The sequence below is a fragment of the Mugil cephalus genome, chromosome 17, assembly GCF_022458985.1.
Source record: "Mugil cephalus isolate CIBA_MC_2020 chromosome 17, CIBA_Mcephalus_1.1, whole genome shotgun sequence".
Lineage (NCBI taxonomy): Eukaryota > Metazoa > Chordata > Actinopteri > Mugiliformes > Mugilidae > Mugil > Mugil cephalus.
In genome coordinates this window covers 22,729,208-22,746,903 of record NC_061786.1, presented here as the reverse complement: position 1 = coordinate 22,746,903, position 17,696 = coordinate 22,729,208, and the positions used below count along the sequence as shown (strand labels likewise).

Sequence of the window (17,696 nt, the reverse complement as noted above, 5' to 3'; positions counted from 1 at the left end):
CCCATTCCCCCTGACAATCCTACTCCAGCTCTTGATATTTCACCTGATAAACACAGCGGTAGTGCCCACGATCAAGGCACCAAACTCCACATACTGCTCCAATGAATCGGTCTAATATCCAGATCCTTGAACTTTTCAGCAACTCTGTAAACCCGTCTTGTTTGGATGCAACTTGAAAATGTTTCATAAGGTCTGAACTCGCGGAGACCTCTGCTGTGAAGAAGCACATGGTCCATTCACTGAAGTAATAACAAAAGAAGGAGTCGCAATTTACCCTCGCAGCATGAGCTCTTGCTCCTTGTACCGTTGCCATGTCAACAAGTTAAGTGAAGCAGATCAGGACTGAGAGAGTTTCACTTTTATTCTGCTGTTAAATGTCTGGATGGTGGTCTTTTCTGATGAGCCTCCGTCTGTCTGAGGCAGCGAGGAGACGTCCACATCCACCTGACAGACAGCTGATACCCGTCGTCCTCCTCCGGCCTGAGGAGCGGCGGCGTGGTCAGACGGGTAAGTTCATTTCCTGCTGAGGACTGATCAGAGTGTCAGGCTGTGAGACGGAGAGGGAGCTGTGAAATGAGGCGGTTCATTAACGCTCATGTCAGCCGATGCCTCCAGGAAATGGGTTTTTGGAGAAACAAAAAAGAGGTGAGAACATTTACACAAAAGTTTTTAATCGGACACAAACCACAAACTCGACAACAGGAGCAGTTATCAAGATAACAAGATAAAGTCGCTTCATGTCGAGTAGACAGAGTCATAACATTATGACGTCCTTCTGAATATTGTGCAGGTCTCCCTTCTGCCTCCAAAGCAGTTGTGCAACTGCAGCTGGTTCTTCTTCATCCCTGTATGTTGTCACCTTTCAAGGATGCTGAAGCTGATGATGTTCGCCTTATTTTTTTGCACCCATCAGCCGTTTTAAAACGTTGCAAAGCTACAAAAGGCATCTCTGTCTCTGTCTTCTCTAATCAGTCCCTTCTCTCAAAAGAACTAAATGTAAATGTGTCTCTGGAAGACAGAAATAAGAAGAAAGTCTTTTTTTTTTTTTTTTTTTAGCAAATAAGCTCTTTGTTAAACTCTGTGTTTTCCTGGAGGCGGTGTGATGCCTTCTCCAGCAGATTTATGGAGGGAATAACTACCGCTTGCAGCGTCTCATTGACAAGATCTTTGTTTAATGAAGTGTTTTCCTTGAGGACCCCCGAGGTGAAAACTTTGCAAGACAAGCATGAGAATTATCCTCGCCTTTTTAAAAATATTATTCGGGGAACCACGGTGCCTCCCTCTGTCACGGCCGGAGTTCTGTTACAGATGAGGCCGTGACTTTCTGAAGCGGCAGAGGAGACGGTGGCATCGCCCTGAAAGAGAAGCAGACTACCAGGCTACGAACGTAAGGTCACCTCTAGAGGGCGGAGGGAGGAATGCACCCCCATCACGAACGTACAGTCTGAAGTTACGACTGGACAAGGTGACTGAAACGAATCGCTGCAAAGCTGAGCTCACACATAGAAACTCTGAAACTGACATTAATATAATAAATAAATATTGATCTAACGTGTCAGAGTTTTTCCATCTGGTTCCTAAATCTGGATCATGTCTCCAAGTCTCCAACCATGTGTTCCTGGTTCTGGTCCAGTGGTAGGTAGAGATCCATCAGAAACAGCAGCTGATACATTATTCTACTGACCACATGGTGGCGCTGCTGCTGATTTACACGTAGACTGTCCATCCATCCTTCCTTCCTAAAATAACTAACCTCAGGGTGGAGATGAAATGAAGAAGCAGCTGGTCTCTTGTGATCATTTTGCCCAGGGTGGATATTGATATTGATGTAAAGTTCTGAACGAAGCCTTTCACTCAATTTTCCACAGATTTATTTTTATATATTTATTTTATTATTTTATTTATTTTTTTATTTTTTTCAGGCAGGAAGCTCGATCTCCACAGAGGAAGTGACAAACTCATTGGATTTGATTGTGGAATCACCATTCTGCCACTAAATCTTCTACATTAATCCCAAACCCTGATGAGTCAGAGGAGGAAGAGGAGGAGGAGGCGGGTGGATATAATGAAGGAATGTCTCTTCTAAGCGGGAGGGAAGGAGGAGGAACGAGGAGATCGAATGAGATGAGACAGAAAGACAAAGAAGATTGACAGCTGATTAGTTTCATCTGGTTTCATGGATAAATATAGCTGGGTATCATCTGCATAGCAATGGAAGTTTATGTCATGTTTCCTAATAATATCTGAAGTATGTATAATGTGAATAGTATCAATCCTAACACAAAACCCTGAGGAATTCCATAACTTACTCATGTATAAATAGAAGAGCCATCAGTTGCGTTTCCATTACATTGTTTTGCGAAATAAAAATGATATTTCTGAAATTTCGCTAAACTCCAATTGAAATGTGATTCTCGTAAAGTCTCATCTCACGATTTCCAATAATTCTCTTAAATTCTTGTCACTTTGAGGAAGATGGACCTTAAATTAACAGGTCACACGACCCCCTGCATCATCTCCGACGAGGTCGGTGAATTTGCTTCCAATGGACGTTTGTGAAAAGCTTTTATATCAATACGTCTGAAAGACCAGCTCAAGAGAGCGTAAAGATGTTTTAGTTTCAGATGTTTGAGAGTTTTTTTTTACTATGATACTTGGGTTTTGAGCGTTTCTAGGGGGAATGGAAACGCAGCAAATGTTGACATGGACAAACAGGATTTAAACCAGTCTAACTAAACTAGATGGTTCCTCCTCTTTTCCTGCCTCCTTTATCACCCACTTTCTTTTCATTGTCGCCCACTCATCTTATTTCCCATCTCTCTGCATCATTTTCATCAACCTCTCTCTTTCCTCTCTCAAAGTTCAAAAGCTTGAACCCAAACAAAAATATAAAACTTTTTACGTGAGGTAGAACTTTCGATTCACTCAGTGAAACCTGAACTCATCCTGGGATTGGAGGAGCTTTGTTGCTCTTTGCAGGAGCATTTTTCGGATGAGGAGAAATACTTGGCCAAAGGGACATCTTTCCTCAGCGCTGTTCCTCACCAATCCCTTCATCCCTTTCATCTCCCGACACCCTCACACCTCCTCTTGATTTTTTTCCCTCTCCTGCAGAGTCTGGTAAGTCTCTTCCACTTAGGACTCACAGGCATCACGCCGGGCTCCTCGGGCCAAATCAGCCACATCCTTCCGCCCGGCTGCGTGCTTCGCTGGCAACGCCAAACCGTTTTGATCCCAGGTAATTCCCATTATTCCCTTCGAGCTGGAGCCTGTCAAGTGAGCCTCATTTTCCTGGCAGTCCCATCCCTTCCCATCCCACAACCACCACTTCCCCCTCCTTTCTTATCAGGCTTTGCACCGCTTTCCCCTTTGCTCTGTATGAAAATATTCATCCGGCTGAGTAATTTCGTCTGGTGTCAGAAGAAGAAGCCAGATGAGATCACGTTCGCTGCAGTTTTCTTGACATGATCATCATTCATGTCGTCTCTGACTGAAGTCCTTGGTCGGAGAATTGTGGTTTAATATTCTTTGACAGATTAAAAATTAATTTCATGTATTTTGTACAAAGGCCATTTAGTTTGTAAGAAAGTGAAGCCACCGCGATGCAGGGGAAGAGTTCATTAAAAAACACCACCAAGACTCACTGCTACACTGAGTTTTTGTGCTGTATTCTCTGCTGAGCCAGGAGCAAGGATTACAGCAGCTCTTTCTCATCGCTCTGTGGTCTTAACCCTCCGTCAACTCTCTGATCCACGAGTCCTATTAAATCACTTTCACACCTTTTTCTTTTCTGTGTCCTGATAAAATAACGCGTCCGGGGCGTCACCGACGTCGTGGCTGACGATTTGTTTTCTCTCCACTAACTCTGTCAGAAAGGGAAATCATCTCTCTGAGCCAATTAGCTTTGATGACCACCTAGGAGAGCTAATGCTAACGCCGAAGAGGCTCGATTACACTCTCTGGGTATCTCCGATAAATCCCACTTGATTCTGAGCCACGTTTTTACCGCGACCTTTTCCGTTGGCTGTCTTTAGTGTCAAGAACAAGAACGCGCTAAGTGGTGGTGTCAGCTGGGGGTGGAAGATTACAGGAGTCAGACAGAGGAGTTTCAGTTTGGCTTATGCAATGCCTTTCAGACGGCAATCACAGCACAATCACAGTTATTCCTTAAGTGCATGTTAGAGGCAGCTCAGAAAGAGGAGAAACTGCCAAAAATGCTCTTCCATTCCCTCCGCAATCAAACCTTTAAACAGACGTCCTCTGAGCAGCTTTAACAAATTGTTGCCGTCAAATGGGAATCTTTGTGATTTTAATCGTTTAAGATAATGAGGAGGATGTGCTGATGCTCGCTCGGCTGAACGCACAACAAACGAGAGAAAATCAAGGCAGACAAGAATCTTTTGACCCTGGAAACAGCTTGTTTTAGGTTTGACACAAATTAACTTGACTAAATGCTGAGAAACAAAGTGTATCTGTCAGAAAGTGTTATCTTCAACGCAGTTTGATGGTGGTTTTTAGTAAAGATGTACTGATACTGGGGAACATAATAGCACTGGTGCTGAATATGGGTGACAGCAGAGAGGCTTCATTCATCTTTGCATACAGGCAGTCATTCAGGTCGTGATGCAGCCAGACAACAAAGCTGAAACAAGGACCACTAGACTAGGGATGTGTACCGATACTTGGTACCATAGTGGCTCCAGTGCTGATGCTAACAGTAGCAACCTGACCAAAAAGCAACTCAGATGCGAGTGCCTCGTTTCGGTGCCATTGAGTTTTTAATTAGCTTAGCCCCCTTAGCTCGATTGGATGGAAATGAACCTTCAAAATGTCTAAGACCAAGTGTTTGTCTAAAGTTTGTCTGGACTTCACCTCTAAAGATGCAACAATGAGGAAACACCTGGAATTAGATTCAACATCTGACCACGCATAGCATTTTATTAAAAGACCAGAAATGTAGCATCTTTGATGCCTGACAGACCCCACGACACTGGTTTATTATTATTGTTATTATTATTATACTGGTTAATTTATTTCCTAGTCTTAGTTGTATTTATATAATTTAAATGAATATTCTGTTCAACGTGCACGTCACAAAATGCCTTAAAAATAAAAAGGTACCGTTTTTGGACAAAGTTCGTATGTTTTCATTCTTTAAGCACCGGCACCGTTTCTAAAGTTTGGCTCCGGTATCAGATAAAACTTGAACCAGATCCATCCCGTCAGCGTTAATGCATTCATGCAAATCCCTTTCAATCATGACAAATCTTTTAAATGCTCAGTCAAAACAGATGCATGTTCTGCAACTTGAGGTCTTGTGAATCAGGAAGTGATAAAAGCAGCAGCTACGCTGTGGAAAGCAAGCAGAATCTAAAGTGCAGTCATAGTAAATACAATAATAGTTCCTTTTAAAGGAACACGTGGAACCGTTCCCTCGTCCTCATCAAGAAGAAGAAGAGGACGACGACTTCTTCTAATTTAAAGGCTAGAATTAAAAGAAAAGGAAGCTGAGGAAGAAGACAACGACTTCCTCTGTTTTGATTTTGGTTGGTGAACCAGTTGGAACCTCTGATCAGAATGATTCCAACCAGACCGTGTATATCTGGTTGTATATCTGGTTGTATATCTTTAGAAAACGTGTGGATGCAAATGTCTGTAAATGAGACTGATGCTGCATGGTGTAGTTTAATTATGAATTATTATCCTCTCATGTGACTCCTGAGCATCAGTTCAAGTCCAGATCCTGTGGCTAAATTGCGTGTAGAATCATTAATGCAGTAACCTTCAGTAGCTGCTTGCTGTATAACTGCAGCAGTACAATGTTTTTCTTTAACAGTGCTGCATGGGCAGAAGCACAAGGGCTGAACCAGTGTCTCCATGTGCCTTCGGCATTTGTGTTGCTGACTTTACAGCATCAAAGAAATATGAAAGAGAACAGTGTCCCTTTACATCAAGTCACTTCTGCTGCTCGATGAATGTGAGACTCTTCGCGGGCTGGGTTAGGGTTAGGACATAGTGAAAATCATCAATAAAATAAAACCTCGGCTTCATGCGAAATGTACTCGAGCTGCTGAAGTCAAGTGAATTAATCCTTTGGTTTAATTACCATAAATCCATAATTTTCTCTCTGAACACGAAATCTATGAAATAAGATTCATGTTCTAACTCCTGCCTAATGATATTATTGATCGCAGAGTTGAGATTCATTTAGAGCGATTAGGAAAGATGCTCTTTATTTTTATTTGGTCATTAATTAGCTTACACAGTGTTGAGTGTGATTTAACTGTATTGTGAGCGTCAGCTGTGTCATTGATCCCCTAAGAGTTGTTTTGGCCGATGCTTCATCTCCAGGGTCGGCCAACGCCTTTGCTAGCTACACCCTCCACCAGCCTCCTGCCGCACCTCCCAGGTTTCTTTGCTTTTGCTCCCAGTCTCCAACCAAACCGGAGTTTCTTTGCCTTGTTGCCAGCCTCCACTCTTACCTCCTGAGTCTCTTTAGCTTCTCTTTAGCGAGCCACCCCCTGACTTTCTTTGCCTTCGCTGCCAGCCTCCAGGTGTTCTTTCTACCAGTCACAGCCTGATTCCTCTGCCTGTTCTGGCTCCTGGTTGGTGTGTTTTCTGGTGAGCCTCCGGGCCACACTCCTGGAGCATCTGGATCGTCCCAGTTCCTAATCCGCTGCTTGTTTTTTAGTTAAACATTATGTGTTTCTTTGCCTCTTCATGTTTTATTTTTGTGTTTCCTGGACTTCGTGTGCCTTCGTGCTTTGTTCTACTTGGATTCGGATTCGGTGTGACCAAAAATGTACAGCACAGTATTTTTATAAAATTCAGACAGTGTCATGTTTTTTTTGTTTGTTTTTTTCTTGCATAATCAGGTGTTCACAACATTTCTAGAATAATTCCACACTAGTAGTAAAACAGCCTGTGTGTTTAGAAGCGCTACACTGAAAATGGTCCAGTCTGAAACGGTGTCTCGTCGCTGTTTAATCAGAGACACCATGTTTAACACTTAATTAATTAGTGCATACTTAAATAGATAACTCCTCATTTGCATGTTTAAATATAAATTCTCAAAAACAAATTGAAAAGTATTGTATTTATGCTCGTACTAGTGTTCATTATGAACCACCCAGCTCTACCTGGAGGTTTGGACTTTTGTTTTGGGAATGACCTGCTCATCACCACAGCACCTTTTTAGCAAGTTTCCTAAAAGTTCTTTGGTGTTTACGTTTCCTGCCTCCTCGCGGGTCTTGGATCTGCCATCGGGGGCCTCCGTGCCTCGCCACATGTCATGACAGTAACTTTCTCACTGGTTTCATGTCAGAAAAACCGGCGGCGTGACGGTTGAGCTGCCATGGTGGGAAGCTTCATTTTTATTTTAGAAACTAAAATAACACTTTCTGACACATACGCTGTGTGTTTCTCAGCTTTTAGTGACGTTAATTAGTGTTGGACACAACACGAGCTGTTACCCGAGTCATTCTGACATTCAGGTTCGGACATTTTTAGTCATTTTTCAACATTTGTGGAAGCTAGAGGCGAGGGATGAACATATTCCACCCAAATCAACGTGTTTGTATAATCTATATAATTTCTTACATGGGACTGAAGCCCAACACTCTGACAATTATTATCCAGCTAAGACACCAATTGGAGTCATTTCTTCTCATTAATAAAACTGAGCTGAAAACATTACTTAATCATTTGACACGTGCTGCAGGTGGCCTATTAAACACACTGCTCATGCTACTGTGTTAATACTTGTAAGTGCATATGATTACAGGCTCTAATGTCTAATGTCTAATGAGTTCTTGTCTGGCATGTGGAGCCGTCTAACGGGATCTAACGGGGAGGTTCTAGGGAAGCCGCTCAGCTCTCTGCTGATGGTCGCAGATATTTTTAAGCGGCCCATTAATCCTGAATCGTCTCGTGACAAACAGGGTGTAAGAAATGTGGGAGGACGGCTGCGAGGGAGTCGTACAGATCGGCCTCTCTTCCTCCGAGAGTCACTCAGATGTGTGAGCACACACAGTCCTCTGGTTTATTGCAGATCTATTATTTAAAACGACATCAGATACAACGGCAGACTGACTTTAAGGCCGACAGACACAAGCAGAGACGGTCAGATTGGAAGCAGATGAATCAGGATCTCATATCAGGATCATAATTGAAGCAGGTTTTTGTAAAAGTCTGAGTCCTTCTTCTGGTTTTCCTCCTGCTGGAGTTTTAGCTGCTTAGACTACAACACATACAGTATCAGTCACAAAATTGGATAAAGCTTCTTATTTAGGATGTTCTGACTGGTGTCAGGGCAGATTCAGGTATTTTTAGGAGGATTGGAGTTTTTGTAATTATTTGTTTTAGGTCTGAGAGAAACGTCCTTGTTGCATCAAAACCTCTTCTTCTTCTCCTTTCTTTGGCTGCGTCAAAGCTGGCAAATATCAGAGGAACAAGAAGAAGAAGAAAGAGGAACAGAAAAAGTAGAAGAAAAATGGCGGCAGACGATGACGATGGTGAAGAATGGAAAAAAGATGGCGACGAAGATAAAAAAAGAAGATGGAGAAAAAAGATGACGATGACCTCATCTGTTCTAGTGGCAGTTGGCTAATGCCCATGTCTCCAGAAACTGAAGAAGACGACTTAAAAGAAGAAGAAGAAGAAGACGATGACTTCTTCTACTTTAATGTTGGTTGGTTAGCGTCCAATTGCCAAAACTCCCAGAAGAAGAAGAAGCAAAATCAGGTGTATAATAAAGTGAGTCATAACCCACTGGAGCTCGATTCAACAGCTCCAATAAAATCACTAAACAGGATCAAACGTGGAACTTCTTCCACCTTCATTGGTTGACTTGTCTTTCTGCGTTAACATCACCAAACCCGTCAATCAGGAGCCTCCGGGGCCGAGCTAACTGCCACCTCCCTTCAAGGAAAGACATCTGTGTCGAGCTCGGCCTCCTGTCGCCAACAGAGAGCGTTTGTCATGTGAGATTAAAGATGAGGAGGTGGAGGAGGAGGAGGAGGTGATGGAGGAGGAGATGGAGGAGAGTATGACATCCACCACTTGACCCAGACGTCCGTCTCTGACAGACGATCTGTTTCTAATCTGATCTGATGGATGTACTTCCATGGGTCCGACACAGCGTTCTGCTTTGGTTAATGACGCTGCAGTGGAACGTTCTGTTTCTGAGACGGATCGATCATCATGAACCTTCTCCACGAATGTTTACGTCTCATTTTAGCTTCATCCACCTTCAACTTCAACAAAATTCAAAATGTTCAGTTTTTAAAAACGAGGCGAGAATGTTACATCTGGAAAATGTGCCTTAAAATAGATGTTTTGTACTTGATTAATATCAATCTTTGAGTATAACATAGGAGGTGGGTATTACTCTACTAGAGTAATACCCACCTCCTATGTTATACTCTAGTACCTTTATTACACTCTAGTAGTACCTAAGTTATACTCTAGTAGGTACTAGTAGGTACTAGAGTATAACTTAGGTACTAGAGTATAACATAGGCGGGTAGGTATAACTCTAGTAGGTACTACTGAGTATAACATAGCTACTAGAGTGTAACTTAGGTACAGAAGTATAACGTAGACAATACTAGAGTGTAGCAGAGGTACTACAGTTTAACATAGATACTATCCTACTAAAGTAAAACATAGGTAGTACTGGAGTTTAACGTAGGTACTAGTAGAGTATAACATAAATACTAGGTACTATAATATCACCAAAAAACAAACATGTTCAGTCAGAGGATCCTGACTTTAAGGTAAATATTGAAAATATTTCATCATAGAAAAACACTGCAGTTAAACTGTTGACAACAACTAAAGACCATTACTGAGTGTTATACTGGCTCCATATCCATTTAACACTTGAACCAGTGGAACCGTGAAACCACTAGAACCACTAGAACTACTAGAACCACTAGAACCACTAGAACTACTAGAACCATTGTGTTTGCTGCTGCTATGAAACATCCTGCAGGGAAAATAGAAGGAAGGACCCAGTGTATGAATGTGCACTCTTGAGTTTTGCAGACGGTGCATATTATTTAATAATTGATGATATGAAAGTAACTTTTCCTCCAGGATGTAGACATTGTTACACAAGCACCACCAGCACCACCAGCACCATCAGGAAACCCAGAGCTCCAGCTATAAATGTGTCTTAAAAAGACTGAAAGGTTTGACCTAAAAACACAAAGCTTTAGAACCACAGACACGGATGAGAAGTTCTCGTTCTGATTGAAGGTTTCAGATCAGCTGTTTCCATGAACCACTACATTTAATCTGAGCGGCCGTTTTAAAGACGTGTGACAGATTCATGACAACATCTCCTTCTTCTTCTTCTTTTGAATGCCGGTTGGTTTTCAGGTGCATTACTGCCACCTACCGAAATGGAGTGTGGATCTGGATAATGTATCTCCTTTAAAAATAACCCTGTGACTAATCTCTCGTCTAATCTGCGTAGTAGCTGCTATTGTTCTTACACTTTCATTCTTAAAGCAACAGCTTCAGTTTATCTCGGCTTCAATTCATTTCTGATGGACCTTTTTAAACGGTTAAATATTTCTAAGTGTGAGATAACATGTAGTTCTTTCACAGTTATTCAGAGCGGCGCCGCAGACCAAAGTCACTTTAACATCACTGCACATTTACGTCAGGACAGAGCATGTGCAGACAGAACGGAGCCGGACTTCATTCAGGAATATTCCACCCCTGTAAAACTGAATGAAATGAAATGAGGTGTTTCTATGGAACACTTTCATTCGGTTTGGGATTCGAAGCCGACTGTAAACAGAACATATGTCTATGTCCTGTCTCCTCACTTTCAATTTCTTTTTCAGTTCTTCTTCTTCACTTCCACATCCTTCATGTTCTTCAACTTTTGTGGCTCATTCTCCTCCTCCTACTCCCTCCTTCTTCTCTTTGAACACACGTATCCGATCAGACTGTTTTATTCGGTCTCCATGGCAACGGTTCATCTCTTGATCAGAAGCATTGATCAGGTTAAAGACCTAAAAACATCCTGAGACCAAACACAATCTGCAGGACCATGTATCTGAGTCACCAGAGTCACAGTTAAAGCACCGGCTCTGGAAACTTTATCTGAGTCTAAAAGTCATAAAGAGCGTTTGTAAGATGTGATGAAGCCCGGTGGCTGTGACTGTCTGTGCTGCTGATACAGAGCTGTACGATGATCCATAACTTCTAGACATAAATATCTCATCTCAGAGTCATTTGTTGGGATGGTTCCTCTGATTCCCCTGAGGGAGGACGCTTTATCCATCGCGCCTCATGCTGCATTCAGCTTTTCTGTTTAGTTATCATCCATCTCCGCTCGGCTGCGTCCTCTGTCTAGAGGCAGAGCTTTTCCTCCTCTCAACCTCTAATAATTTAACCGCATTATTATTATTATTCTGTTCACCAGTCAAATGGTTTCATAAACATTCGGTGAAGCAGTTGGAGAGAGTTTCACCCAAACACCAGACGATTAAATCAAAGCTCCTCCATCTTTGATAAATCCACTCCGTCCCCTCCCAACAAATAAATAAAAGTCTGAACAAAACAACATACGGCTGATTATTCCGGGACTCTGAAACACCCACAAACAACATGCTACTGTACCATGGGGGGGGGTATGTTCTGCACATGTGCAGTTGGCATGAAAAGAGTGGACGAGAAAACTACAAGAAGTTTGAAGGCAACAGGAGAAAAGTCGGTGAAGACGCTAAACTGGAAAGAGGTTCATTATTGTTAGATAGATAGATAGATAGATAGATAGATAGATAGATAGATAGATAGATAGATAGATAGATAGATAGATAGATAGATAGATAGATAGATAGATAGATAGATAGATAGATAGAGCTTCACTACACAGTGAAACCACACAGGGAGGAGGAGTGAGGGAACGATTTTGGACACAGGGAAAGACTTTCTGTTTTAATGGCAGTAGGTTAGCGTAGCGGGCTAAAAATGGAAGTAGCAGAAGAAGAAGACAAAAGAGGAAAAAGAAGAAGAGATGGAGCAAACCCATTAGATACCTAGGGTCCAAAAACAAGGTACTAAATACAGAAATACCCACGTAGTCTTAAAAATAGACTTTAAAAACTTAAAATACCATCTAGAAATGTGCACTCTGCAGCTGAGACGTGAGAGGACCTGACATTCATTCATGTGGATGTAACGTAGACATGTAGCATCCACTTAGACCAGACCAGGAACAACTCAAAACAACACTAGAACAGCACAAGGTGTTGACCTGGTCTCCAAACGACCCCCTGATCATGTTCTATTCATAAAAAAAGTTTTCCTTTCAGCAGCAGATTTTACATTTCATGGTAACTTCCTTCTGTAAGAGATTGGACCATTGGACTGAGCCACCAACCAAACAGCAACATCCATCTTTACAAAACATCTGCATCAGCTCAGAGCTGCTTCTTCAAACATGTTTAAAACACAAACCCAACATCTCCACATCAGCTCCATCAGCATCAGCATCGTGTCTCGTACTCACATCCCACCATCATCATGGCCACAGAGAAGATCTTCTCTCCGTCCGTGGTGGGGGCGATGTTGCCGAAGCCGATGGTGGTTAAGCTGGTCATGGTGAAGTAGAGGGAGGTGATGTAGAGCGAGTCCTTGTTGGGGCCGCCCTCCAGCTGCCCAGAGGAGGCGTTGTAGCGGTACGGGGATCGGATGCTGATGGCCAGCTGGTAGAGCCAGCTGTCTGTTTTGATGGTGTTGGTGGCCTCGTCGATGACCTCGTAGTCACCGATGCTGTACCTGTTCAGACATAACCAGCAGAAATATCAATAAATACCTGATCCAATCCTACTAAACCACAAAAGACACATAAAGACACCTCTAGTGTTTCAAAGACCTCCAGGTTTTACAGCGTCAAACTTTTTGGGGCCGTTTATTTATTTATTTTTCTGAAGTCTTTAACATTTTTTTCATGAATCACTAAACAACTTCAGACCGACTCAAAACTGCCAAGAGTTTCAAGAGTTTTCAGGATTTTAACCCTTTAAATACTAGTCTGAAAGTATATTAAAGTTTTAAATGTTTTTTTTACAAAAAAAAGACAAAAAAATGGAATTATTTTTCATAAAATAAACAGTAGGATGATTCTAGTCCTGGATATGGATATATATAAGGATTAGCAATAAAACTGATTTGATTGCATCATAAATTATACCAAGTTTTAAATGTTTTTACAAAAAAAATAAACAAAAACTTAATTATTTTCCATAAAATAAACAGCAGGTGGATGCGACTTTGGATATGTCAAAGATTAGCAATAAAATATATTCGATTGAATTAGTATTTTTTATGTAGTGTCAGATTCTTTCTCTGGCCAAAAATGCCCCATAGACTTCCATTATAACTACATTTTGTAATGTGGCTGCGATTCCAGTCTGAAACCATGCATTCTGTGATGTCAACGGTTCATGTAGAAGAAAAGTTTGACATTTGTTGTTTTTCTTTCTTTTTTTTATATATTTGTCTTTTTTTCACTAGTAAATGGGAAACCAAACTGAAATAAAAAGAAAAAATCCTCATCTTTATTTTTGCTGATATGTTGATTAATGTGTCCTAAGTGAGTCTGACAGGTTCAACAACTGAACTTTAAACCATCTGGAAATGATTCATGTTAAACTCCATGGTTCCTCTGGTGGTTTATTTAACAGCAGCATCTTCATGAACCAATCAGAGCTCTGGACTCCAGCTGTGTCTGATATAATAAGTCATTTTCTTCTGGTTTCATTGATAAAAGTCATTATAGGATTCAACCAACACAACATCCTGTTATTTTTTAACTGTGTTCCAGCTTTGATTCCTCCAGAACTAAACCACTTAGAGAGATTCAGACTGTAGTGATAGAAACTTCAGAGTCAAAAACAAAAAGAAGGATTCAATCAACAGAGGCTTAAAAGATGAGTGAAAATGTCTTCACCTGTGTGATGTGCTATAAACTCAACCATCTAACAGTAACTTAAAACAGTATCAGAGTTAAGAGGGAAATAAATGAGGGAGTAATGGAAACTCTGCTTATTAGGTTGTTTTTACTCCACATACACATTATTAGCTCCTTTCAGAAAGTGCTTTGTGGTCGTCTCTGAAAAACCACAGAAATACACAAACGAGACAAAAACTAGTTAGAGAGAAATAGGGAGATGCTTCTTTCTGCTGAACTGTTTTCAAGCTTATTTTCAAAACAAACTGTCAGAGCGAGAGATTTGAGGCAAAACTACAGCAGATAAAGTTTTAATCCAAGTCACACACGTCTAAATATTTTATTTATGTGATCTTGGAGGAAAGAAGGAAAAACACAGCTATTAATCTCCTTAATCCAACCAGACGTTGGCCCCGCTAAACCAGTCAGCCAGTAAAATGAAACACAAAGCAGAGAAACAGATTTTAAACCTCACAAACAGCCGCTGGCACGACTCCTTCTTATTCTCAGTCGACTTTATGAGACGTCAAACTAACGCCCAACACTTGCTGCTACTCGATGAACAGTAACTCAAAGTTCTACCTTCAGTGATCACATGGAGAAACCAGCCAATCACACGTGTTTGTTTCAACCAAAACCAAAACCTGCACGCAGATTATTTTCTCTGCTGAAACCACAGACTGTATATAAATATGTACAACACACCTCCACTTCCTCTCACTGGTCCAAACTGACCGATACTTTCCCGCAGGTATGGGTGGTGCCAGAGTCTGATCAGATCAGTCCGAGGGCGGAGCCACGACATTGATGCCCCGCCCACACTTCGTCCAGACTCACTGGCGTTTTCGTTTAGTTAATACTCCACTCTGCTCTACCTCCTCCAGTTACAAGGAACAGTTGGATTATACACTAAACTTACTTCATTATATGAATTTTTTTTTTTTACAACTTGGTTTGCAGTACGGTTGGCATGGCAACTGGTAGTCGCCATTATGTCATATCCTGTTTCTACAGCGCTAAATAACTAAAACAAAACTCAAAGTGTCAACATTATATTAACTTCCTAAAATGACTCAAATCATCCTTGAAAAAAATGTCGTGTATTTTAGTGTCTGAGTTTGACCCATTCACTAACATGGAGGGGGTGGAGCTTATGACCTATACTACAGCCAGCCACCGGGGGGAGCTCTACTCGTTTGGTCAACTCAAATCACGGGCGCCATGTTTGATGCACTGGAGGGAAGTTTCTACAGTTTAAGCCTATGGGCGGCCATGAAACATGTGACCAGCTCAGAACCAATCAGCACAGAGGGACAGATCAGACATTCCCTGATTGGCCAGACTCTGTCTAATAGATGACTCTGCTTTGGTTCACTTCATAGGAGCAGTTCCACCGTCTTTATACCGGTTGAATGAAACCCACACAATCATATCCACTTATTTTTAGGATCTTTCTGTACCGGTCACATTCTCCATGACAGAGACATTTCTGACAGACTTCATGTCTTTGTGTGGTAGAGAACGCTTCCTCCTTTCCTCTGTAGGTCACAGATAAATTATCACTCGATAATGTGAAGCAAAGGCAACAGTCAGCAGAACAGCCTCAGGTGCTTTGTAATGTAGAGGCGGGGCTGAGGAGGAGGAGGAGGAGACATGTTTATCATGCATAACTAATGAGGAACGAGTGCTGTACCAGATGCAGGCGAGCCAATGGGCCACGAGTCCGAACACGCAGACCAGCAGGACCAGGACGGCGGCGCCGTACTCCAGGTAGTGGTCCAGCTTCCTGGCCACCCGGCCCAGACGCAGCAGGCGGACCACCTTCAGAGAGCTGAACAGACTACTGATGCCCTGAGGAGGGGAGGAAGGAAAGAAATCTGTTATTACTACATAAAAACCTCCAGCTCTGTGCTGCTCGTTTGCTGATGCTGCCTTCAAGTCAAATCGGAGTTACCAGTTACTCATTTGATTACGAGTCAGGGAGCGCAGGCTCTGAAATACTAAACTTCTCATTACCGCGCTGTTGCATTTGTAATAAAACACTTAAACGTAATAAAAGAGACAGATTCCCCAGTAAACACAGAGCTACAGTCGCTGTTGCCTAAAGCAGCAATTAAAAAAATAAATAAATAAATAAAGTTAGATAAGAGTTGCACAGAGAGGTAAATAAATGAGGGAGTTGGTTATTAGGTTGTTTTTAGTCCATGCACAGATTATTAGTGCTTCATGGTCACTTCTGAAAACCACAGAAACTACTTTAAAAATCCACATATGAGGAAACTGCAACAGCAATTTATAAAAAACTACTCAGAGAAACAAGAAGATGCTTCTTTCTGGAGAGTTTTCAAGCTTTTTTCACAGATAAACTGTCAGATTGAATAATTAGGAGCAAAAATGTTTATTTCATGAATTAATATGACAAATCATTTATAACGCTTGTATGATGCCGAAGGAAACTATTGTTGTCTCCATAATAGAAAATGAAAGTCTAAATTACTGTGAATATTAAAATGATTCCACAAACCGCGGGATATCACGGCCTTAAGTCATGTGTTTACTTCTTTTTTCCATTTTCCCATGATAACGAGTTAATTTCCTCTGTTTTCTGAGATCTCAAGTTAATTATCTCATTATCTCGGGAAAACAAAGTTTTGTTTTCTCGAGAACTCGATATATTTAATTTGAGAGAGGTCTGAGATTCCCTCAACACTATAACGTCGTAAAATAAATCCCTGAAGCATAAAGTCTACTGTACGGTTTAATGTTTCTGGAGATCCAGAAACTTAAATAACAAGATAATTTACTCGAGATCTCAAGAAAATTAGGAAATGAACTCGTTATCAGGGGAAAACAGAAGAAACATTATGCATTAAACATGGCTGCTTAGGGCTGAGAGGCACCATCACATTAGAACATTTATTTATTTAATGTTCCTCCTGCTTTGACTAAAACTATGGAAGAGGATTAGGATTAGATTAGAGAAAATATTTTTATTTTTATTATGTTATTTTTTTGAGTTCTGGATCGTTTTCTCTCAGAATTCTGACTTTAATCTGAAAAAATTCTGAGAAAAAAGCTAGAACTCAAAACAAACATTATTTTCTCTAACTATACGTTTGCCCTAATCCGGTTCTGTACATATCAGTAATAATGACTCTAATAAAGACTCTGGTTTAAGTCCCGGGACAGAGCGGGTTCAGAGTTGCCCTGAAGCATCAACAACACAACACAACGTTGACGCCGGAGAGTGTGAATGAGGAAAGGAAACACGTCGGCCGAGGCGTCTGAAAGAGAAAGAAGGAAAGAAAAGTCCGTCTGAAGACGGGAACTCGGCTCCGGGGCCAAAAACACAAAGAACACGACGACAGAAAGGAACCTGGAGCTCAGTCCAGTTATTTTTAGTTTGTGACCAACTGTTGGAAACATCATGAGACGGAGTTCAAACTCTTTTTAGTCACATTTATGTAAAAATCAGATACTCTACATGCAGCTACTGCCACTATGGAATATACCATGTTTATAGTTCTACTCAATTCTTTGTGTGTTTGTGCACTTTTTAGCTTTTTGCTTTTGTCATGTTAACGAATTTTAAATTCCTTCATTTATGGATAAAAAGTTATTGGTTTGAAACTTGCCTACAGTGTTCGGCTACAGCACAAACCTACATCGTTACTATTCCACTAGTGATTAGAATAAAACTCTAGATGTGCTGGTTTGTCTTTGC

At 41.3% G+C, this 17,696-nt stretch overlaps 1 protein-coding gene across 3 annotated transcripts in view; it reads right to left on the bottom strand.

Annotated features, from left to right (window-relative positions):
• Window positions 1–17,696, bottom strand: part of kcnh5b (potassium voltage-gated channel, subfamily H (eag-related), member 5b) — a 115,220-nt gene that overhangs the window by 55,051 nt on the left and 42,473 nt on the right. For all 3 annotated transcript variants that reach the window (XM_047610376.1, XM_047610377.1, XM_047610378.1), the window contains 2 exons: window positions 15,666–15,823; window positions 12,530–12,798 (listed from right to left, as the gene is read on the bottom strand). In XM_047610376.1, the coding sequence (XP_047466332.1) occupies window positions 12,530–12,798; window positions 15,666–15,823 (427 nt within the window). The remainder of the gene's footprint in view (window positions 1–12,529; window positions 12,799–15,665; window positions 15,824–17,696) is intronic.